Raw genomic sequence first — 26,188 nt, forward strand, 5'->3', positions numbered from 1 at the left:
ATCACGGTGTGAGGCGTAATGGGCATCACAGTGTGAGGTGCAACATGTAATGGGCATAACAATGTGAAGCATAATGTTTAATGGTCGTCACAATTGTGAGGCACAGCATGTAATGGGCAGTATGGTGTGTGGCATTATGTGTGATGGGCATTATGGTGTTTGGAATTACATATAATAGGCATTGTTGAGTGGGCATTATGCTGTGTGGCATTAGGTGTAATGGGCATTACAGTGTAAATTGTTGCAGTGTGCCTTTGGCACGCACTGTCCCTGTTTCTAGTATTTGTGGGGGGAATGATTCATTCTGAAGTGACAATACATAAATAAGTCACCTTTTTATTTAGTTTGCATTGATGCTCAGTAGGCTGTGATGGACACTCCCCTCAAATGGTGCACCCCCTAAGAAAATGGGCTGCGCACGCCTATGCCTCCAATAGTGCCTCTTCCACATTTAATGCCCCCTAAGTGCTGCTCATTGCCCGGGGTTGCACGGCACAGCGCTTCTGGAATCCACACTTACGGGTAGCACTGGGCACTCTGCACTCCCTGACAGATGCTAGAGGTGAAGATTCACAGATGGAACGTTGAGGTCTGGGCAGCTGTTTTTGGATTGCTGGTTGTGCAAAAGCACAAAACTCTGCAGATAGAACAAGAAGTGATGCAATGTGGTTAATCTCCACAGCAACTTGAGACTTCTTTCTCTTCCGCCGTTACCAATATAATTTTTGAGTACTCCCAGGGGTATACATACCCCAGGTTGGGAACCACTGCTCTAAATGACTTCTCAAAGACTATTATTTATGTTTATTAAAGAAATGTTACAGTATCTCCATGACTGAAGTTCTTGGATCACAAGCCTTAAAGTCATGCAGTTTTTAACCATTTGAATAACATTTGTTTAGCTATGAGTTGTATTTAATTTCTCACGATGTGTAAACTTTAACTAGGTTTAATTGTATTGTCACGGTTTTGTTTTTCTATAGACTGATTCTTTATGGGCTGTGCCACTCCCTATGTGCCAAGGCTCTCTCATTATGGGAAACGCTGAGGCCGTTCATTCCCCAGGGCAACCCTGAGCCAAAAGGCAGATGGAAACCCACCAGGGTTTTCCATGATTTGGAAGGAGGACCCAACCAATCCCATTAGGGGAGTAACCGAGCCCTTCTCTTTTTGGAGAGGGTCCACATTGCCTATGCAATCAGCATGTTTGAACTCCTACACTGGGTGACTGCAGCCACACACCCTTGTCTTCAAATAGAAAGGGTAAAAAAAAAATGTATGCATTCAAACATTAAACAAATACAACAGTTGAGGAAGCGGGAATCGCAAGCCTGAAGATTTATTGAAAAAATATACATATATAAAGGAGGTGACTAAATAGACTAACATCAATAATACATCAGACATTGAGAAAGGGGCCATGGTCCTTATCAAAGTCTTATAAAACTGTTTTAAACCCCCTTCTTCTGGCACTCTCCCCCTTGTTTGATAAGATTGGTGATGGAATAGTTCTTAAGCAGGTTGTGAATCAGCCTGTGGCAGTCCTGGATGGACATTCCCCCTCCCTCCTTAATATTTAGGTGATTCCTGGCAAGCCACAAAGCGTCTTTTTAAAACAATTTACAAGGCGCCTGGCCTCCTGGATTGCCTCATACGTGTGGATGCCAGGGAAAAGTACCGAATAGTTCAAAAGGCATTTCCTTGGCACAGTCTCTGAATTCTTCTTCCAAGGTGTCCCAACAACAGTGCAGAAGTACGGTTGCAAAAAAAGTGTGAAGGAGTGATGCACCAAGGGCAATATATGTACAGCACAAGATTTAGGAGTGCATGAATGACTGGCGCATCCTATTTTTCTGTGATTGGCTGTAGCCAGACACTGCGGAAAATTAATTAGTCCCAAAATAGAACAAACGTACAGCAACAAACTGCAAAATAAATGTTGGCTGTTCAGATATACAGCCAACGTTCTGCTTAATGCCTAACATGTATGGTGTGTTATAAGCAGGGCAGCCGAGAGGAATGCCGGGCCCCGGTAACATTTGGGGGGCGTGGCCTAAGTATGGGGGTGTGGGCACCTCCTGCACTTAGGCCATGCCTTTAAAATGTTTAGAGGAGGGTGAAAGATAACTCTAAAAACTGTAATCTCAGCAGCAGCACACACCTACAGCATGTGCTGTTCTGACAGCAGGCTCAGCATGACCTCTCAGTGAGACACTCATGCTGAGCTTGCTATCAGAACAGCACATGCTGTAGAAGTGTGTGCTGCTGTTGCTACCCGGGAGGGATGGAGGGGGTAGGGAGGGGTCAGACCAGGGCCCCTCCAGCAAGCCTGGGCCCGGGTAATTAGTACCTGCTCCCCCCCCCCCCCCCCCCCCCTCCTCTCGGCTGCCCTGGTTATAAGCTAGGAAATTGATATATTATGGATAATTTGGATTCTGTTGCTCAATTCCATTATATTTCATGGTTCCATCCATGGGTGCAGATTTTATGTTTTTGCTGGTGGGTGCTCAAATAGGGGAGTGGCTTCATGGGAAGGGGCGTGGTCTAAAATAATACCAATTTATATTATTTAGCACAGAAATAAATGCCCCCACAGTGCCAAATACATAAATGTAACCCATAGTGCATGTACATAAATGCCCCCACAGTAGCTGTGCCGACGATGTGGGAGGGGGAGTGCGGTGGGACATGGCCGAGTGGGCCGCTGCTGAGCTACTCAGGCAGGTCTGGCGATGCAGCCACAAATTAGCAAGTTAATATGGCGGCCCAGCACCGGGACTCGGGTCCGTGGTTGCTCGGGCCCTTAAGCACCCACAGAATCGGTGCCTATGGTTCCATTAATGTTTAGTAGTATACTATTTAATGAGTTTATAGCCATGACTTTATCCTTGACTCCTTGTCTGCTCAACTTGACCATGCCTGCAGTTTAAACATATAGATTCTCGTCACGATTTGAGGAGAGAAAAAAAATCTCTTCCTCTGACCCCCTTTTTTTGCCAAACCTGTAAAAATCATCACCATACATTTTGATATATAACTTTGTCTATTCAGTAATGAGCACAGAAGTAAACTAGTTACAAGTTGTCAAAGTGATGGAACATAAACGTTAATATCAGCTCTGGCAACTGTAATGCGCCTCGACAGAGTAACACTTGACTTCTGTCGGGCGCCATCTTTCGGTACATAACACTTGCAAATACCCATCTAGGAGGAGTGCTGTTTTAACTACATATTTTTCAAATCCAAATAAATGACCTACATAACATCAGTTTTCCCTTCTGAATAGTCCCGATTTTAAACCTTGTGCACTGTATTTATGGCTTATTTCAAAATGTGACTGAGCTTTTACAACTACCGTGTAGCATCTGTTAAAGGTTTGGTTTATTTTGTTGTATTATATTGATTCTATTTTATGTATTAATAAAATCAAGATTGCAACTGTTATTTAACTTTTTGGTGCTGCTGCTGAATTGGTGTAAGTAGTGATCTGTTGCAGGACTATAAGTATGATATTCTGGTACATCACCACAATAATAGTTATTGCTTCAGCACTATTGGTACATGATGCCAGGTTTGGATTAAGTAAATGTAATAAGGATACAAACCTCATACAGCATTTGTGTCTGAAGAACATGCTGTATATAAACAATGACTTTCTGTTCATCTCTAGTTCTACAAGGTTGTCTTTCTGAATCCTTTTAAGCTCATGATGCCTTTTGCTCTTCCCATGCACATTTACTTAAGTCAATGTTTGCTTATGCAAGCCTCAAATATCTATTGCACATAAGCGGAAAAAAATGTAAAGTGGGTAATTGCTTTGCTATGAATCCTTGTTCATTATAAACTGCATTCTCTTGACGTTCTAACCTTTTAAAGTAATAAAATGACTTTTGCTTTTGTTCCACATTACAAAATGTAAATTTACAATGTAGGCTTCCTTTGTGGATGTTTGTGTTTGTAGTAGTGGCGGGTTGGCTTGCTCTAGGTGGCCTATGCCATAAGGTTGTTTTAGAGTTATTGTGGGCCTTTCTTCTCGTGTGTGTGTGTGCGCGCGCGCGTTGGGGTTTGTTTTCTTTTTTTTCTCTTTTAGCTTACAAATATAACAAGTACAGCAAATCGACAGGCGGGACATTTTGCCGACAAAAGTGGCATGTCCGCATAAGCGGCAGTGGATTGTAAATATGTGGCCGTGATTGCAACAATCTACATTTATCGGTAGAAGGATTTTAAAGCCGAGCTCGTTCTGCCGTGATGCCTATTCAATACTGTCAGTAAAGACCACATTAAGTAGGGCCCCACCGCTATTTCCCCCGATGGAAATGTTTGCATTCTTGCAGAAAGGAATGCATACCCCCCTTAATACCTAAACTGTCACAAGTGTGGTAATACAGTACATAAACCTGGGGCCCAATACAGATGAAACGGACCACCCCCTCTTAGGGTTAGGAATCCCTTTATGGTAGAGCCGGCCCTGCATCATCCTTCAAAAGTAATTGGTTTCACCACAAAATACAGTCCTGTGAAAGTGTTCAGACAGTAGCGTAACCATAGCGCCCCAGCGATCGAGGGGAGGCGCTGTGTAAGTGCGGGCGCCAGGGGGCTGCGGGGCTATTGTAATCCCCCCCCCCCCCCCACCCACAGCTTTACCTGTATTCGCTGCGGTTGTCCCGGCTCCCCTCCTGGCTTCATTCTGATGCTATGGAGACGGACCATCTTAAAATGTCCGCCCCCATATAGCAGACAGTTCTCTGAAACTGAAAGCTCAAGTTGGTTGCGCCACTGTGTTCAGTTCATCTAGTATAGTCCTAATAGAAATACATACATAAAAGTTTACCTCTGCCTTCCTGAACTGTCCACAATCAGGGGCTTTATTTTCCATATGGCAGACTAGGCTGAAGCTTTGGAGCCCACCAAATATTATTTTCATTTATTTTTGCGCTGAGGCACTTTCTGTATCCTGGGGCTCCAATGGATAAAGGCATAGCTCACTCAGAGTATGACTTGGTAAGTTGGTATGGTGCAGTCAGAGGAGATGTTTTCAGACAAATAGCACAAGTTTGAAAGGGAAGCATTGCGCTGAGAAGAGCGGTGGTCATTCTTTTTTTTTTTTTTTTTTTTACCAAATGAATGTGTGAATACTGATCGTGTAATGGATGGCATAAATATGCGCTGTCCACTGTAGTGGGATGAATAAAGTATTGGAGTACTAAAACACCTGAAAACCTTAAGGTGTGTGTGTGTGTATATATGTGTGTGTATATGTATGTATGTATGTATGTATGTATGTATGTATGTATGTATATATATATATATATATATATATATATATATATATATATATATATATATATATATTCGCAGCACAACAGTTACAATTTGGCTGAAATGGCTGTTCTCCATATAGGGTGGTTTAACATTTAAAATTGTTATGTTTGATATATCAGTTATGGAATACAAGTGAAAAGTTACCAAAGCTTAGAGAGATAAATGGCCAACCTATCCAGATTCTCTGTAGATAAATTTTCTAGTATTAACGATAAAACTTATTTTTAAAAGCTTAGAAGCCTGGAAAAAAATATAAATTTATAACTTGTGAGCAGGGCCCTCCTATCTGTGTTACTACTTTTATTTTTTTTTTATTTTTTTTTTTATAATAGATTACTTTATTTTGTATCCCCCACCCCCTCAGGCGGGAATTTTAAATTCAAATCTATGTTGTGATGTAAGCTTATACTTCAAGATGGACGGACTCTCTTTTGATAAATAGCCTGGTCGAGTAGGTTCATAGTGTGTGTGTGTGTGTGTGTGTGTGTGTGTTTGTTTTAATGATTCTCCCAGTATGGTACCCTGGTGCTTGCCAGTCCTAGCTACCTGACTTCTCACAACCTGTACTGCTCCTCCTTAATGTAATTTTGTTCTGAGGGTGAGGTCCGACACAGGGTGTAAAGAGCCCTATTACACCCAGTGATTGAGCACATTAATCAGAGCATTCATTTTACTATTCACCTCTAATTGTACTTTAATTTTCAGTCGTGTGGGTGGTGATTGGATATTGCAGCCTAACCCTTGAGTGCTGGCGCTGAGTCTGTGAGACCCAGCCAGTTGTGATCTTTGTTTGATCTGGTTGAATTTCTGAGGAGGAGCAAAAATAATTTTCAGTACCTTCGTATCATGAGGTTTACTGTCAGTTGACCAATTGAAGCAAAACTATTTTATTTCATAGGCACAATTTATTGCAAAACCCCTTCCATTTTTGTGCAGGGTATGGGAGACCCAGTGTCAATACTGAAGTACCTCTTGAGTACTTGTAGTCACAGCTGTATAGGTAAAAACAAGGAAGATACAGTACATAAAGGATAGGGGGGGGGGGGCCCACTATTACTGTGAAAATATAATATATTTTTATGGAGCATGCAGAAGTTGTGTGAGGAATGCTTTTTAACTAATGTAATTTTAAAAATTTGTGGAAGACTAATGAGGATTGTATTTCCATTCATGATCTATACAATTTCTAAAACCCAGAAATCCTATTGGGTCTCAGACAAAGCAACTGTGTTTGTGCCACATAATATGGCAACAATACTAGAGGGTTAAGAAGAAAATCCTTTGCTTTTTGGAATTTCTTGCTCTCTGGATTTATTTCCTAAAAAAAAAAAAAGAGTTCTGTGTCAGATGGGATGTTGCCATGGGCAACGAATCCTATTCTTCCTATTTTCTACAAGGTACTAAAAAAAAATAGATGGGATGTTGCTATGGGCAACCAGTCTGAATCTGACACCGAACTTCTATCTTTATTAACAGTTTCCTATATAGCGCATACATATGCCACAGCGCTTTACAGAGAACATTCACATCAGTCCCTGTCCCAGTGGATTTACAATCTATATTCCCTACCACATGTACACAGACAATCTAGGGTTAATTTTTGTTGGAAGCCAATTAACCTACCAGTATATTTCTGGATTGTTGGAGAAAACCGGAGTAAACTCACACAAACACAGGGAGAATATACAAACTCTGCACAGTTAGGGCCATGATGGGTATCGAACCCATGACATCAGCACTGTAAGGCAGTAACGCTAACCATTACACCATCCGTGCTGCCCAATCTTAGGGGTTTTATTTACTATGTCCAATTAAAAATGTCATCCAGTATATAAATTATCTGGTAAATGGTGCTGCTCCATCATGTATTGTATTATTAGCAACAAGTTTTATCACTCGTTGATAAATAGGCCCCAGAATTTCCAGTGGCCATGTAAGACAGGCAGAGTCTCTCCTCTTACTATTGTAACCTAGATATCAGGTTTTTTTTAATGTACCAAACTTTTTATGTGCAGCTGCTGTAATCCACACTAATTTTTTTTTTGTGTTGATGATAAACATTTAAATCTGTCAATTTACCGCTTGAGATTGGAATGCTATATAATAATAAAACTCCATCTCCCTTGTTTTCCAGGCACAAAAGACACTGTTGCCATCATGATTGGATACCTAAAAGGGATGGAGATCGTAAGGCTTATTCAGAACGGTCTACAGGTGACCATGGTGATCGATGTGGGAAAGAAGCATGGGTCTTGGGTGAACCACTATTCCATCTTCTTCGTCTCTGTGTCTTTCTTCGTTGTCACTGCAGCTACTGTTGGCTACTTTATCTTCTACTCAGCCCGACGATGGAGGCACACAAGGGCTCAGAACATGAAACAGGTAAGCCAACTCTTTAAAATCCAATCTAAAAGCCCGTCTTTCTCCAGCATGACCTCTAATAGATTACTTTGTCATCTGTTCAGGTCAGTGCTTGGTAGAATACTTTTAATAAAGATTAGAATTTGATTTATTGCATCCCTAAGGTAAATTACATTATTGCGCTAAAGCTTCCAAAAAGGTTAAGAGCCTTGAAATTTTTTTTTTTTTTTTTTTTAATTCTCTGTCTCTCTCTGTCTGTAGCGGTGGAATGCTGGGATGTGTAGTTTAACAAAAGCTGCAGGGCCAAAGGTTCCCCATCCCTGAGCTATGGTGTAGTATTTCCTGCTTTAAATTAAAATGCCTCTTTATACAATATTTATGAAACCATTCAGAGTGGACCCAAACTTAATGGCAACTGCAAAATTCTCCAAACTGGCTCACATGTGAACCTAGTATATGCAGACTAAAGTTTATTTCTGGGGAGAGTGGCAGATCACAAATGTACATTCTTTTTATTGATCATGATGGGTTTCCCAATGTCTTTGTCTGTGACCTGAATGTTTGCAACCAAATATACACCTTTCTCTGACCAGCCTAGGTAAGCTAATAAGGAGTTAATGAAGATATCTGTTATTCACTAAGGAATGTCATTTTGTGGTTTATGGCCTATAATAATGGTTCCATAAAGATGAATTGCTTAATTGGCTTCGTATACTTAAATCTGCTAATGGCTTAAGGTGCTAAACCTGTTCATAAGACTGAAACAAGATTATGTTGTATAATACAGGTCATATTGAAGGCTGTTCGTATACCACAGAACATGATCTAAATATTCAAAATTAGGAGATCTCAGAAATACTGTGAACTAATTCAGTGAAAGCAAAATGTTTCTTTAGCAAAGATACAGATGACCAGCAATGTGGATGCCAGTGGTCAGAATACAGACACCAGCATCTCAATGCAGTGAACCCCTGACTTTCCCCTACTCCCCCATGAAGCCAAACCCTAACCCCCTTCGTACCCAACAGCCTAAACCTAACAACCCTCCTAAACCTCTCTCCCGCAACCTAACTCCACCTTCCCAGCAGTTCAAGTCGTGTTTTTTTTTTCTTTAACCTCATATAAACTGTTACTATGTAACATGTTGCCTAAGCATTAAATAATAGTCAGAATTTCTGCTGCACTCCCCTTTCATTTGCTTCATTTATAGTATAACAAATGCAGACAAACAGGCATTTTGAACTGGTTATGGTTGTAGGGTTGACAGTGTCTAGCTTTGGGGTTGCCAACTCCAGTCCTCCAGAGCTACCAACAGTTAATCTTTTCCAGATCTCCACACACAACCACAAATGAAGTAATTAGCTCCACCTGTGGATCTTTTAAAATGTGTCAGTGAGTAACGAATGCACCTTTGCAGAAGCTAGGTTGTCTGTCTGGAAAAATGTGAACTGTTGGTAGCTCCTTGAGGACTGGAGTTGGCTACCACTGGTCTAGGTTGACCAATATTGGTCAAAAGGTTGACATGAGTGTAGGGTTTCATTTTTCCTTTCAGATAACTGGTTAATTCTTCACCGTTCTCAATTGTAGTCCACATGGGTCATTACAGTGTTGAAAGCATTGTGAGCAAAGCTTTACCCTAATTTTGGGGGGGGGGGAGTCCATGTTGGTATGGAAACAAAAAGGTGAAAAACCTGACCATCTCTATGTAGTCCTACTGCTTGTGTCAACCTTTTGTCCATGTCTATCTTTTTACTGTCAACCAAGATACTGTAGACCTAATATTCCACATCTGATTTGGCCATTTTGTGATAGTTATTCGGAAATATATATATATATATATATATATATATTATTTAAAAAAAAATATTTTTTTTTTTCTGGGAAAAATGTCCGCCAGAACATATTGGATGTCATGTTTCTGAAGACGGTAACATTATGCCAGAGTCTATGGTGTCAGAGGAGATACTGTCATTTGGTCGACAATCGTTAGGTCAACACAAGCATTATGTCGCCATGGTGTAGGTCAACAGTCAAAAGGTTGACACATGGGGTTTTTCACTGTTTTGAGCCGACAGGCAGTATTTCAAGCCCTACTATCCACTAGGGCATGGTGGGAGAATAAAATAGTGGCCCGAAGCATGGCAAGCGTAGCAAACCATGTGAGGGGATGCAGCGCACTTTAACCAATGTCAATGTCGACATTTGGGTCAAAAGTGAAAACCCATGTCAACCTTCCTGAAATCTACCTAGAACATGTCGACGTAATGCTTGTGGAGACCTAACTATTGTAGACCAACTTGCTGTAGACCAAATGACCGTATCCCCTCTCTGACACCATAGACGCCATAGGCATTCCCAACAACGGTCCTCAAGGCACACCAACAGTGCAGGTTTTAGTGATATCCAGGCTTCAGCACAGTTGGTTTAATCATAGACTGGCATAATGCTACGGTCTTCAGAAACATGACATCCACAATGTTCTGGTGGACATTTTTTCCCAGAAATCTATTTTTTATTTTTTCTCTCCCGTGGCTGCAGTGCTGGCCCGGGCTCTGGAAATCGAAGTACATTGGTCCATGGGTTCACAGCAACCCACACCGCACCCATGTGCACTGCACATGCAGTACCCATTTATAGAAAGCCAACTTGCATGGCATGCTGTACTTTACAAACCAGTGACTTATATTAAAATGGCACTGTTACATGAAGTTTACAAGGCATGAATCGTCCATCTTTCTGAATGTTATGTATACACTTCTTCCTCCCTTTTTTTTTTTTTTTTTTTTTTTTTTTTTAACACCAGAACTTCTTTCCATAACCATGTTATCTTTTGTGTTACCTTTTTATTTAATATTTGCCATTTAATACTTTCTCTAGCCACACTGAGTAAACCTAATGTTAACACACATCCTCAAATGCATATTTAAGGGACCCTTTCCTTAGGGGTGGATGCTGGATTTATTGATACACAAGTGGTATTGCAAAGGTTAACAGCAGTATCCAAGACCAGTATTACCCGAAGTACTGCTATGCCTCTGTAAAGATTTAGCTTTCTGGTGGGAGCAAAAAATCTGACCTGTATGGGAATGGTCTGTTATCCCATATGATAACAGACAATGGTCATTCAGACCAATTGATTGAACAATCATTATTGTCTGTTTTCCAACATTTGGATGCAAACTTTTGCTTGTCATATGCTCCTATACACTACAAAATGCACCGAATCAGTGCAAAGTGTAGCAAAAGTTTGTAAGGGGCCCTATTCATCACCTAATGCTAAAAATGTATATAGCACATGATACTTTGACAGGCAAAGTGGGCCCCTCTCAGCTCTGGGCCCCATAGCAGCTGCACCCCCATCACCTATGGTAGTTACGCCCTTGCTCCCAACTATTTTAATGTGGGTAATTCAGTATAGAGATTTATATTTTTATAACCCAATTGATAAAACCTTTTTTCAGATGATAGATTAGTATTGGCTATTTAAAACAGGTGGTTGTTGTGGTATGTATAACTGGTTTTACAGCATTAAGCTGCAATAAAACTACTACAGTACGTACTGTGCCAGACTTCACTTTTATGTCCGGCCACATATTGATCGTCAGAACTTTAAACCACACATTAAAATCTAGTAAAAATTTGCATATAGAAATACTGTTTTTGCTGTGATTCCAGCAGTAGTTTATGGTAAAGGACAGAAATATCCCATTCTAAAGGTGCCCATACACGTTGCGAAAAACAGCATGCGATGCGTGCTCCCACAAGCATCGCATCACACAGTACAAAAGTATGTGCTGCACATACTTTTTGTACTGGCTGCGGATCGCATCGCATGCAAAACGCATGATAACGTGTCGCATTGCACGCTGTTTATCGCAACGTGTATGGGCATCTTTAGACAAATCCTGACTCCTAATGACTCAGACGCTGTTTAGTGTTCTATTTATCTTCATGAATGGATATGAAATCTGTTACTTAGGGTCCTAAAGTGCATACATGTGGTGAGATTTTTTTTTTTTATTATTTATAAGGCACCGTACAAAGTGCATACAATGAAACGGTACAGGGAGACAGATTTAACATTACAGTAAATAAAAATGACAGGTAACAAAAGAGCACCACAATACAGCTTAGATGTACAGTATTTAGTAAGGGAGTATTCGGCAATGCATGCTACTATGGGTTGGCGACCATAGGCAGGAGATGAGCATTTACCAGCAGGAGATTATGTGGGCAAAGATGGTTGTTGAGTAGGAGAGAGTAGTAAGTGAATTGTGAGAATATGGCTAAGGCAACAAGAGAGAAGAGGGCCCTGCTCTGAGGAGTTTACAATCTAGTGATTTATGATATTGACTATGAGCTTTCCATTGAATTCCCTGGAGCCCATACCCATACAATCGCTGAGGGCAGTGGCTCCCTGCGCCCCAGCCCGGCCAGCTAAGTGCTCAGGGACCCACCGCCTGCCCCACTGCTCCCCCTGATGAGGATCACCGGCGCCCCCTGCCACTCACCGCCTGCCCCCTGCTCCTCACCGCTCGCTGCAGCTCCCCGTTACATGTGGTAAATTGCTAGCGATTTATCACATGTAACATTTGGCTTATCAAGTGACAAATTGTATGTGAGCCTCCCGGGGAGCTGCCGGGCGGCCCACAGGAGAATTGGGTCTGACTTGTCCAAAGGACAAGTCGGCCTAATGTATGTGGGCCTTTACAGTAGTCTGTAGACCTTCTTATATTATGCTATGTAATACTAATTTTATATATGATGAAAGAGTAAGACATGGGGGAGGGGATTCTCTTGTAATGCAAGAAAGTGGCTGAACAGGATTAATGGTATCTTGAACATATTCAGTTGTTGGGGATAATGGTGAGAAAATCCTGACAATCCTGACTGTTCAGATTTTGGCACCACCGCGCTTTGTATGTGATACAGTCAAGATACCCGCAGTCATGATCATGAATACTGACCGCAGGAACCTAACCGTACATACATGGGATAAGGTTGGGCATCTGGAGGATGGTTAGGGTAATTCTTTGGTGAGATGGATGATGGTTGGGGTTGGAATATAATAAAATTTGAGCTTTTCAAAGACTAAGCTTGCTTATAGTGTATAGAATGGTGTAACCCAATGCAGGGTCTTTCTAGTTGCCTGAAAACCCCCTCTGGCCCGAGCAGTCTATAATCTTGATTCCAATGGCAGTAATATATATGAAAATTAAAGTGGAGCTGGGGCAACGCTGATAGATGGATCTGCTTGGCTGCAACTGTTCTTATTATATCTATATTGCACTATATTGACCCAGTGTGTGTGTATATATACATTCACTGCACTTCGCATGAAGCAACTATTACCCTTTTTTTTATGGATTGGCCACACTCATTCTAAAGCTGAATTCACAATGTACACAGTGGGCCTTATTCTGGTTCATTCGCAGCAGCCGCTCGTTCCCACAGGGACGGATGTTTTGCGCATGTGTATACGCTGGGTGTGCATGAACTCTGCGAGAAGACTGGTTGCCAAGTGCACGCTCCCAGTCTTGCAGGAGGGGGCGTGGGGTGCTGGGCTGGGGTATGATCATATGTGTATGCCCTGCGTTTCATGGGCGTTCCCATTAAAGCACTGGGTGTACATATGCTAATGAGGTTGTGACGCACGTGCAGGGGGCGGACAGCTGACCATAGCCAGATCTCAGCTGCCTGCCCAATTCCCTGCATTTCTTTGCTCATATGTACAAGTGGTTTGGGCCACCCTTACATATGCGTGCTCCTTCACCTTCATTCGATGGTTGGCGACCATCGAAAGATGGGGGAGGTTCCCACTGGCATGCGAATGGATGTTCATGTAAAACATCCATTCACAAGCCTTTCGAACTAATTCGACGTGCGAATGAGTGGTGCGGGCTAACTATTCGCAAGGTGGGGTTTGGGTTCATTCACAAGGGTGTGTGCACGTGTCCGAGCGAATTAACTAGAATAAGGGCCAATGTGTACCTAGTCAATATTGACAGCAAAAGGCCCCGGCAGGAAGTGGACATTAATGTAAACACTTGCCGATGGTGGGGGTCATGCTGTAGAATGCTAGCCATGTCCTTTTGGGCTGCATGCAGGACCAATGCAGCTTAAATTCAAGTTTCTAGGAAAAACCTATCTACAAATCTAGTGGTTGACCCTATTTAAAGAGGATTACCTAAATTTTTGCTTAAGGGGTGTACACTATCGTCAAAATCGCTTAGTAGGTTTACCCGAATCACCTGTGGGTACACAGTGGCTGATAGCAATGTGCGGCCCTGTTGCATCACTATAGGCCCCCATACATTAGTCCGACTTGTCCTAGGGAAGAGTCAGACCTGATTTCCCCTGCAGCTCCCCAGGAGGGGGACACACGATTAGGCCCTTGATGTGTCAAGGTTTGCATATGATAAATCACATGGATTTATCATATGCAGTCCCTGGGGAGCTGCAGGAGGGACGGCAGCAGGTAGGGGATGCCGGGCAGGAGGAAGCTGTTGCGGTGAGGTGACAGCGGGAGCAGGGCGTGGGGCAGGGAGAACTTGAAGACCCTGGCTTCCGGGCAACGGCGGGAGCCGGGAGGAACAGATAAAAAAAACCTCTCATACAGATGACTAGCAAGCCATTGATTGGCTGAGACCTCTCTCAGCCAATTGGCTGAGAGAGGTCTCAGCCAATCAATGGCATCCCCCGCCCACTGCCATCCCCTGCACGGCTCCGGGCTGCACATAAGATTTAGCAAATCTTATGTGCAGCCCGTCCGACCCCGATCCGATGCGCACGGGACCATGCATCGGATCGGACGGGATGTCTACAAGTGCGATTTGGGCAGATTCATCCGAATCGGGTGAAATTGTGCCCAAATCGCATAGTGTATGGGGGCCTTATCACCTGGCCAAATAGACTTTTTTTTTTTTTTTCAGTTTCTTATATAGCGCACACATTCCGCAGAGCTTTAGCGTATACAGTAGTTGAACATTGACATCAGTCCCTGCCCCAATGGCGTTACAATCTGCATTCCTTACCACATGTACACTCACACACAGACATTCTAGGGTTAATTTTGTTGTAAGCCAAATCACCTACCAGTATATTTTTGGATTGTGGGAGGAAACCGGAGTAAACCCACGCATGCACGGGGAGAATATACAAACTCCGCACAGTTATGACCTCAGCGCTGTGAGGCAGTAATACTAACCATTACACCATCCGTGATGACCCTGCAGTCAAGGATATTCTTGCTACACTGTGTATTTGGCCAAGGCTCACGGGGCTGGCAGGATGCAGTCAGCTGTCTCTCTGATTGCTTAACTGCATCTTGACACAGCCCTAGCGATTTTGGCAGCGCCCAGTGTGAGTCCCATGTGTAAATAGCCATGTATTGGATACAATTCTGCAAAGGAGATTTTTTTTTTTTACAGCCTGCTTTTTATAGGTTTTTCTCTTAGCAAGGTATCTCTTCCATAGTATTGTGTGATCAGGAAGGGAAGGCCCTCCCGGAAAAGACTCCTTAATGCCATGGGTGTTTACAAACTTTTTCTCTGTAAAGTTGTCCACACACTGTGTGCGTGTGTGGTGGTTTTTTTCTTTCTTTTTTTTGTGGCATGCGATGTGCGCAAATCATGTGCAACCAGTACTCTTTGCACTAGATTACATCTAGTGCAAAACTCACTGTGCTTTAGCATATCGCATGCTTTTTGACCTAGATGCAATCTAGTACAAAATGCTCGAAGCACATCACACCATACTTGCCTACTTTTGAAAACTAGTTTCAGGTGGTAGAATTTTGCACGGCACCCCACTGAGGGGGCGTGTCATGCTCCACTCAAAGGGCGTGTCTTTGGAATCTGTTAAAATGACTTCTATCCAAATGTAGATAAGCTACTGTACTTGGTAAAGTGTTGGGAAATGGTGATGATTCAATGTAAATGTATCTATTTCTCATTCCTTTTTCCCATGTAACTGCGTAATGTGGGCTAGGTGAAAGGAGGGAGATTGAGAGAGACCATGCATATTATGCATGTAAGTATGTAGTTGCCTTGTGCTATATCCATAGTAAAAAAAAAAAAAAAATTGAGAAGTCCTAATTACAAAAATATAATTCTGATACACTCTGAATGTTCACCACTTGTTCATGTGTATTTGCACACCCAAAGGAAAAGAGTTACACGTGCTCCCTTCTATTTCTAGGCACAAACTAAAGCCCTGCACACATGGTGAAATATTGGCTAATAGCCAATTTTGACTAAGCAAATCTTACTAGATGCACTGGAGATTTTGACTAAGCGATTTTGTCTAACAAATGAGTCTATGATCTAGTCAAAATTGCCTTGCCTCCTGCACAGTCAATCTATGCTTAGCGATCTTTGCTATACAATATTGACTAAACAGAAGAAAACTGAGATTTCTCCTTCATCCTTGGGGACACTGAAGTCTACGCTGGGGAATAGAGTGGTGTATCGGAGGAGTCGGCACTTTAAGAACTTGAACAGTGGTATGGCTCCTCCCCCTCTCTTCCCCCCTCAGACCTCAGTCTTAGTTTAGTGCCCGGAGGAGTCGGATCCCTGGGCAAGGCGCTCCGTTTGGGGCTCTTTGTTTTTTTTTTTTTTTAACGTGGAACAGGCAGCCAGCGCGTGCCGGCTGCCTGCGTCGTGGGATAGCTCTCCGGGGGGGTCAGAGCGGCACCGCCTGCGGCGCACGCTGCTGACTCCGGTCACTGATGCATCGGCATCAGGGTCCTGCCACAGCCGCCTGCGGCTTGTGTTACGGGGCCGCGGCCTCTTCGCCCGCCGGAGAGAGCAGGGCGTGTGAGCGCATAGCACTGGGTGACGGCTGGACCAGGGTTAATTCACTGGTCCAGCAGGGAGCAGACAGCCAATCAGCGCCGCTGTATACAGCGCGCGCTGTGATGAGGACGGAAGGGGCGTGCCAGTGAGTGGTCGCTTCCTAGCTGCGGTCCTCAGCATCAGACGCCACTACCTGCCACGCTGCTGCCCTTGTTTGCTGTGCCTCTACGGTTCTCTGGAACAGGACAGCAGGACGTTTTATCTCCCTCTTCAGCCTGGATATTATTGAATGCTGCGCTGGGTGAGTGGAGGGGATTTTCTCTTGTGAGACTTTCCTGCTGGAGAGATTTTCAGGTGGGCCTAATTCGGGGAAGGTGCGCTCCTCTCCCCCTATTAGTGTGGTGCTTTTGCTCTTGGTGTGGGGTCCTTGTTGGGGGCTCTCTTTGTCTAGCTTATTTCACCTCCTTCCACGTGTGTGTGTGTGTGTGTGTGTGTGTAAGGGAGGTGTGTGTGCAGTATGGCAACCAAGTCTCAGTCAAAAGCTTCTCCAAAGCTGTTTGTATGCACTAAGTGTGAGCAACAGTTTACGCAGCATGTGAAGGGTGTATCCTTGTGTAAGGATTGCTTTAAAGGGGATGCTGGGCAGAGTCAGGTCCCTATTCTGAACACTGAGGGAGTTACCAGTGTTTTAGCCACTCTGGCATCAGAGATGGCTGCGTCTCGCAGGGACAGGGAGTCATTGCATGAGCAAATGGCTTCCATGTCGGCTGCGGAGCCTACCTGGGCCAGAGAGCTTATTACATCAGTGAAGGCTTTGGTCCAAGCCACTACGGTGCCTTCGGGGTCCGCAAGTGCTCTCCCTCCCCTGAGGAAAAGAGGTGTTCCTTTATTGTTACAGGGAGATACTTCAGAGGACGAACCGGGGGACCCTCTGGAAGGAGATATGTTTCAGGAGGATCCTATCGATCCGGTGGAGGACGTTCCTCAGGAGGAGGCCCAGGGTATAGAGGCCCTCATTCAGGCTATTAAATCTACCCTCAATGTTAGCGAGCAGGAGCCGCCGACGCAGGTTTCTATTTTTGGGAGGTCTGCTAAGGCAGTAATCGCCTTCCCAGAGTCTATGGAATTGGAGAAACCTCTTCTGGATATTTGGAGGTCTCCAGAAAAAAAGTTTCAGTTATCTAAACGGTTTAAGGCTTCATACCCATTTGCTCCGGAGGCAAGAGCAAAATGGGAGACTCCGCCGTTGGCAGACGCTTCAGTGTCAAAGCTTTCCAAGAAAGCGGCACTTCCCATTCCAGGGGCAGTGGCCCTTAAGGAGGCGCCAGATAGGCGTCTAGAGGCGGGGCTTAAGCAGATTTTTTCAACTGCAGGTGTGTCACTTCGGCCCATTCTTGTGATCTCCTGGGTCAGTAGGGCCATGGAGAAATGGGCGGAGGATTTGTCAAAGGGTCTGAATGATCAGGGTTCTTCTGAGGAGTTCATTCAGTTAGCAGAACAGATGCGGGAATCTGCGATGTATATTGGAGAAGCTGCAAGGGATTCTGCGGCTCTGGTGGCAAGGATTTCTGCTCAGTCCATTACGGCCAGGAGGTCATTATGGCTTAAGTCCTGGCAAGCTGAGGCGGACATTAAAAAGGCGGTAGAGGCTCTTCCGTTTACGGGAGAGGTCTTATTTGGGCCGGAGTTAGACAAGTTGATTTCTCTGGCCACAGGAGGCAAATCAACGTTCCTGCCTTCCGCGGCTCCTCCTCCCAAAAAGCCTTATCAAGGGCCGGCTTTTCGCTCCTTTCGGGGGGCACCTAAGTTCAGGGGTAAGTCCAGAGGATCCTTTACCGCTTCTCGTGGCAGAGGTAGAGGGTTTGGGAGTGCAACCACTTCTTCAGGACCAGCCGCTCGTCGCGCAGACATTAAGCAAACAGAAAAGCCCGCAGCATGACTCCAGGCCCTCCTACCTGGGGGATCCCAGAGTAGGGGCTCGCCTGTTGGACTTCCGGCAGGCCTGGGAGGGGTCTTGCAAGGACAAGTGGGTTCTGTCCGTCATTGCGCAGGGATACAGACTGGAGTTTTCCAGTAGTCCTCCTCACCAGTTTTTTACAATGGGTTTACCTCAGGTGGAATTGAACCGCCAGTTGCTTCTTCAAGCAGTACAGAAGCTGTTGACCGCAGGAGTTATAATGCCTGTTCCTTCCGAACAACGCACAGAGGGGTTTTACTCTCCCCTGTTCCTGGTCCCGAAACCGGACGGTTCGGTTCGACCAATATTGAATTTAAAAGCTTTAAACGAATACATCACGTACCACAGATTCAAGATGGAGTCTCTGCGTTCTGTGGTTGCAGGTCTGGAGCCGGGGGAGTTTTTAGCATCTTTGGATGTCAAAGATGCTTATTTGCATATTCCCATTTACGTTCCGCATCAGAAGTTTCTTCGCTTTGCGTTAAAGGATCTCCATTTTCAGTTTCGGGCTCTGCCCTTTGGCCTTTCATCGGCACCACGTCTGTTCACCAAGGTAATGGCAGTGATGGTGGAATTGCTACATTCTCTGGGAGTAAAGATCGTTCCTTATTTGGACAATTTACTGATCAAGGCCGGATCCAAGGATCAGTTGACGCAGGCGATTCAGGTAACCTGCCAGACGTTATTACTCCATGGCTGGATTCTCAACTACCAAAAATCTCAATTGAATCCTTCGCGAAGGATTGTATTCCTGGGATTGATTTTGGACACAGAGGTTCAAAACGTTTTTCTGCCTCGGGAAAAGATGTTGTCCCTGCAGGAGTTGGTTCGGCAGGTGCTTCGACCTCGGAGAGTGTCGGTGCACTTATGTATTCGATTACTGGGCAAGATGGTGGCCTCGTTCGAGGCTCTTCAGTTCGGCCGGTTCCATTCAAGGACTTTTCAGTTAGATCTGCTCAGGAAGTGGTCGGGCTCCCACTTGCACATGTTCAAGATGGTGGTGTTATCGCCTTGCAGCCGTCTCTCTCTCCAGTGGTGGCTACTGTCGGCCAATTTGCTGGAGGGCCGACGTTTCGGAATCTGGGATTGGACGATAGTCACGACCGATGCCAGCCTCCAGGGTTGGGGAGCTGTTGTGTTGGGACAACACTTCCAGGGGCGTTGGTCGTCTCAGGAGGCGAAGCTATCTATAAACATCTTGGAGCTTCGCGCGATTCGTCTGGCCTTGTCCAATGCGGACGGGATCCTCCGGGGGAGGGCGATTCGCATTCAGTCGGACAATGCCACAGCTGTGGCTTATGTGAACCGGCAGGGCGGAACGCGCAGTCGCGGAGCCATGCAGGAGGTGCGTCCAATTCTGCAATGGGCAGAGCGGCATGCTCTGGCCTTGTCGGCGGTCTTCATTCCCGGGGTGGACAACTGGGAGGCGGACTATCTGAGTCGCCAGGATGTTCACCCTGGGGAGTGGGCCTTACTTTCGGAGGAATTTGCCCAGATCGCCCACCGATGGGGGATGCCTCAGGTGGACATGATGGCCTCCAGGAACAATCGGAAGGTGCCGCGGTATTGTTCCAGGTCGCGGGATCCAGAGGCGGTAGCGACGGACGCGCTGACCGCAAGTTGGAATTATTCCCTCATATATCTGTTCCCTCCGTTGCCCTTGATTCAGTTGGTGCTCAGAAGAATCAAACGGGAGAGGTCCACGGTCATCCTGGTGGCACCGAATTGGCCTCGTCGTCCTTGGTATGCCGAGCTTCAGGGGCTCCTGATAGATCATCCGTGGCAGCTACCTCTAAGGGACGATCTTCTACAGCAGGGGCCGTTCGCCTACCAAGGCTTACGGCAACTGCGTTTGACGGCATGGCTGTTGAGGCCGCACTGTTGAGCAGACGAGGAATTCCTAAGTCAGTGATTCCTACTATGATAAGAGCCAGGAAGGAGGTTACTTCACGGCATTATTATAGTATTTGGAAGGCCTATGTAGCGTGGTGCGAGTGCCGTACCTTGCCCACGGCTGTTTTTTCTTTGTCTCGGTTGTTGCAGTTTCTGCAAGCCGGGTTTAAGGCGGGTTTGCGCCTAGGGTCCCTTAAGGTACAGGTGTCTGCATTGTCAGTTTTCTTTCATCGGCGTCTTGCCGTCATCCCTGAGGTGCAGACGTTTCTGAGCGGGGTTCTCCGACTTCAGCCCCCAGTGCGGGCTCCGGAGGAACCTTGGGATCTTTCTTTAGTTTTGGATTATCTTAAGTCAAGTGTGTTTGAACCCTTGGACTCTATTGATTTGCGGTTGTTAACCTGGAAGACGGTTTTACTGCTCGCGTTAGCATCGGCACGCCGGGTGTCCGACCTTAGCGCTCTTTCATGCCGGTCTCCCTACCTGGTGTTTCATCCGGACAGGGCTGAGCTTCGGACGAGGTTGGACTATTTGCCTAAGGTGGTTTCTTCTTATCACCTTAATCAGCCAATCGTGGTTCCAGCTCTTACGGGAGATTCCGCCTCGCTGAACGTGGTCCGGGTCTTGCAGGTGTATGTGAATAGGACAAAGGATCTCAGAAGGTCGGATTCACTTTTTGTCCTTTATTCTTCGGCGAAGCGGGGTTGGCCAGCGTCTAAACAGACTCTGGCTAGGTGGATTTGTCTCACCATTAAGCAGGCTTACCTTCATGCTTCACAGTCACCGCCAGTCAGGATTTCGGCCCATTCCACCCGTTCGGTGGGGCCTTCCTGGGCCGCTGCCAGGGGAGTTTCCCTGACACAGCTTTGTAGGGCGGCCACCTGGTCGGGCCCTAATACTTTCGTTAAGTTTTATAGGTTTGACACCTTTGCGGCCTCTGCTTCCAGTTTCGGCCGTGCGGTGCTTCAGGATGCTCAGTGCCTTCCCACCCGTGGGGATGGCTTTGGGACGTCCCCAGCGTAGACTTCAGTGTCCCCAAGGATGAAGGAGAAAATAGGAATTTGGTACTCACCGTTAATTCCCTTTCTCCGAATCCGTAGGGGACACTGAACGCCCTCCCGGCACTATGCAGGCTAAAAGGGGGGATTTATTTTTAGCGCATGCAGTTATGTTTGGTTATGCATGCGTCTGGGTGTTGTTGATAGCATGCTGAGTAGTATGGTTGTTTGTTTTTTGTTAATGTCTCTCTCTCTCTATTGGGGATTCCCTGGTCTCTTTTTTCTCCTCTCGGGCACGGTCAACTAAGACTGAGGTCTGAGGGGGGAATAGAGGGGGAGGAGCCATACCACTGTTCAAGTTCTTAAAGTGCCGACTCCTCCGATACACCACTCTATTCCCCAGCGTAGACTTCAGTGTCCCCTACGGATTCGGAGAAAGGGAATTAACGGTGAGTACCAAATTCCTATTTTTGACTAACCTAGGAGATTGACTATCTAGTCAATCTCCTGCCAAAATCTCATCGTGTGTACACCCCCTTAACAAATTCACTTGTCCCACTAAACTGGGCATATCTGCATATCTGCATATTGGGCAATCTTAGATTATTCACTGCAGTCATTTTAACCTTCTTCCTTGTCATGCAATAATTAATAGAACACAAGTTTCATAGAAACTGAGTGGTATCAACAGAGAACAATAAACACTTTTTTTTTTATTATTATTATTTTTTTTTTTAATAAGCAGAACTTGATATCTACGTGATATTTGTTTATCGGTGGACAGATTCTACAATGAAACGCACATAACCGAACAAATTAGCATGGCAGTGACGCAGTTACATTGCACAAATACTTCCGAAGCAAGTCTTGTTACCAATATAGTTACAGTACTTTTTTGTTAACCATCTTGTCGCAGCTACCATATGACATCAGGCAATAGATTATAATCTATAGCATGACTGTGTGACGGTTTTCTTTCTTGAAAGGGGTCAGTTGGCTAGCAGGGAAGACCTATACAAAAAGGCAGAGCCTAATGTCTTGTCTTGACGTTTACCTTTTGTGCATATATCTCTGTACTTTCACCTTTTGTACTGTGCTGCAAAGTGTTAGCACATTAGATAAGATAACTCCTAATCTATTACTGTGAAATCCTTCTTTTAAAAGGGAAATGAATAGTGAAACACTGTTGCGCACAACAGAATCTGGGTCTCTATCCCTTAAGCATGGTACATTAGGTGCTTATGTTGAAGATGCATTTACTAGGCGCAGGAGGATGCAGAACAGTGCTGCTGCTGCGTACTACGACACCCCTTTTGACATGGCATAACCATTTATTACCTGCAGTTCTGTGTTTTCTAGGAATGGAATATTCATGCATAAAAATCACCGAGCTGTCTGCATTTTCATGGCCCTTTTTACACAATGCCACAAACTATACATGCCACAACGGCATCTTGGACAGGGAGAAAGTGCTTCTGCTCAGGGCTGCCATCAGAAATGGGGGCTGGAAATATGGCGTGAATGGAGGGAGAAATAGAAGGAATAGATGGGGACAGCAGACAAGTACTCACCTTGGTGGGGGCTGAGAGGGTGGTCCTGGCTTCCCTTTTGCCCTTAGCCTGCTCTTTGGATCAGCACATCTTCTTGCTGGGTCCTCCTTCTCTCCTCCTCGCAGGCAGTGACCCAACCTGTTGCATCGCTCCTCCCATCCTGAGCTGCTGCAGTCATTCTGATGACAGACAGCATGTTCTACTGGGATGTGTAGTTTAAGTGTTTCTGCTCAGTGGCTAGTGGCCACGGAGGCTGTTCGGAAGTGTTCTGTGTGGCGGAGCCCTAATGAGAGAGGGCTACGGTTCTCCCCTTTAATATTGCTTTGTCTGCCAGTTTGACTTGTCATTTTTCATTTTTTTCTTTTTAATGTTAAATAATGCCCTCTTTGTAATCTACTGTAGTCCCAGCATAGAAATGGCAACTACTTAATGTTCATTATTTTCCTTTTACAGTCTTCTCTTTTTTTTTTCTAACCCCTACCATTCACTACAAGCAGGTGTAATCTTCTTCACTCCACAGGTAATTGAGACCTAGATATCCAATCTCTTTCTGTTTATGGTGCTGGCTGGAGACAGTTCTGCCTACAATTACTATTTAACTCCATCTCTGAAAAAGTGCCTGTTATCTAGCCGGGGTTTGTGGCCGCTTTGCATCTGGTAGTTTAATATACAAACACAGATGATTGATTTTTTTATTTTTTTTCTGAAATGAGACTGGCACAGACTATCTCTATCCTGCTATGCTAATGGAATCTCATTGTTCTGTACATATCCATATCAGCAGGGCAAGGTTGTAGCAAGTTTGAGTTCAGAGTAGACCAGGTAATGTTGGTAGTTGCTCAGCCTTGGAAAGAGGAGATGGAGCATTGGTAAATTGGTAGAAAATGTTGTCTGTCTCCTATCCTCCGCAGCTATGCTTTCTTTAAGTCAGGGCCAGTGGTGCAAGTAGAATTTTTTTCTTGGTGGTACTGATAGCCTCCACCAAAAATGGGTGTGGCCATGTGTCATGAGGGGGCGTGGTCACACAAAACTAGAGGAGTGACTAAATGACAATAGTGGCGTGGCATCAGGAGACAGGGAATGAGAAACAGGGAAAGACTGGGGGTGTTTTGGCTCTTGCTTGGGGGAGAGCCGGGCAGCTTGTGCTTACAATTGTGGAGCCTGCTCTTCATGCTGTCGGCGCCACTGATGCCTGTCAGTGTGACTATATCAGCAGTAGCCGGTAGCTGCATACAGGACCAATCCTAACGCTGGGTGGGCGGGCTGCGGGTGCATTATATTTAGACTTAAAATAAAAATAGAATTGACAGTGGGTAAGTGGTACTGCGTACCTGCAACATATTTCTTACAGGTACTCCGTACCATGCCGTACCCCCTGCATTGTACAATAAAAACTGTTTGTTTTTATTGTACAAATACCACCTATAAATCTGCATGCTCTTACAGATAACCTACGTAATTTTACATATGATAACTCCTAGCGACAAAGTAACTTTATTATTAATTTTTATTTTTTTTCTGAGCATTTTTTTTCCTTAGTTCCATAATCAGTGCTAATTGCATTGGTCAAAACATTGGCAATTAAAGAGTACTGTATGTATTAATACTGCTGGAGCAGCTCTGTATAGTGGGATGTATTTATGAATTGGAATGGGAGCACTTGTGAGTAAAATAAAGAATGAACGTGCTTGCCTGTAAGGAAAAAGGGGAAACGACAAAAAGAAAAGCAACTAAAACAAATAAAACCTATTTTCTATAAATAAACAAAATATATATTTAAAAGAACAAACAAGCTGTGACACCACAGGAGTCCTCTATCTGCTTGGAGTGACCCCGTGGTTATCAGTATATGAGACAAACAAAAATAAAAATGAAGACTTGCCGAACACTTATACATTATCAAAATAAAGCTTAGCCACACATAGAGCCAGTTCTAAGCTTGGAGAGTGATAAACCACCAGCAAAACCACCAGCAAAGGTCCTATCTGCCATGTCATAGGCTGTGTTTGAAAAATGAAAGTTAAGAGCTTGGTACTTGTGTAGTTTCACGGTGCCAGCATGGCGCCGTGCATCTGAGTCCCCTAGCGGGGCTCGCTTTGCTCGCCCACACTGCGGGCTCGGTGGCTCACCACGCTATCTGAAATCAACTCCATGCCAACATGGATAGTGGGGGTATGAACTATCCACGTTGGCATGGAGTTAAGTTACTTTATTTTAGATAGTTTGCTGAGTGTAAAACCTGGAAGTAGCACGGCGCCATGCTGGCGCCTTGAAATTACACAAGTACCTAACGTTTTCCTAGTATAAAAAGGAAGTACCAGCAAAGGCCTGGCATCCTTGACCGTGACAAACTCGAAATGCGTTGGGTGCAGAAGCAGGGAGGGCTAACCGGACATCCGAAAGCACGCTACCCAAACTTCCGGTTTCAAGCCAGACAGAAGATGCGGGAGACGGAGACATGGACTAAGAACTTTGACAGCACCACACGGACCCCATAAATAGGACGGGAGGTGTTGTAGGGAAACTGTAGCTTATTGTCGTCCTACTGCGTGATCCCCGGTGCCGCTTCACCTCTTTTATCCGATAGCCAACAAAGTCACTCATGGAAGGACTGTAAACATTAAAGCATCAAGCTTTTTAACCCAGATAACCCTTCCCCCTTTTTCCTTACAGGCAAGTACATTCACTATTTTTATTTCAATCCCAAGCGCTCCCATTCCAATTTTTAAAAACATGGGCAACCCGATATAAAGTAAGGAAACCTTATTTTTAGAAGTATAGTGTTTCCTTGTGGTCTGTAAGGTTTCACTTATATTTTTTTTATTTTTTTGCTTCATTATTCCTTGTAGTGGCAGTCAGCATTGCATATGTTTTACTAACTGAATTACAACTACAAATGGTCTATGAACAGTAAGAAGACCACATTTTCTAATGAAGTACAAGGAATTGTGCCCATGATAAGTCTGTAGAGTATGTTCCATGTTTTATCAGACTATATTCAGATTTTTCCATAATCCTTATGCCATGCTCTATATGCATATGCTTTGAATGTATAGCTATCCCTTTGTCATAGAACTTCGCTTCTGGAGTTACAGTACCAGCCAATCAACCTAATTAAGTTAGTCTGTTTTGAAGAATGACAGTTTGAAGCTGATTTGGTTAGGTCTTTTTCTCTCCAAAGCTTATTTACATGTTTTCCTTCAATTGTTCGTTTCATCTATAACTTTATGCAGTTTGAAATTTTGAAACTGTAAAAAGAGGAGAGCCTGATAGATCCTTAAAGCACTCTGGAATCCAGAGACTGTTATGCAC

At 44.5% G+C, this 26,188-nt stretch overlaps 1 protein-coding gene across 2 annotated transcripts in view; it reads left to right on the top strand.

Moving 5' to 3' along the window:
- The window catches only part of RNF128 (ring finger protein 128), a 169,030-nt gene that overhangs the window by 114,501 nt on the left and 28,341 nt on the right, over positions 1–26,188 (top strand). For both annotated transcript variants that reach the window (XM_083159429.1, XM_083159428.1), the window contains exon 2: positions 7,460–7,707. In XM_083159429.1, coding sequence (XP_083015555.1) covers positions 7,460–7,707 — 248 coding nt within the window. The remainder of the gene's footprint in view (positions 1–7,459; positions 7,708–26,188) is intronic.

Source organism: Crinia signifera, chromosome 9 (assembly GCF_055691185.1).
Source record: "Crinia signifera chromosome 9, ASM5569118v1, whole genome shotgun sequence".
NCBI lineage: Eukaryota > Metazoa > Chordata > Amphibia > Anura > Myobatrachidae > Crinia > Crinia signifera.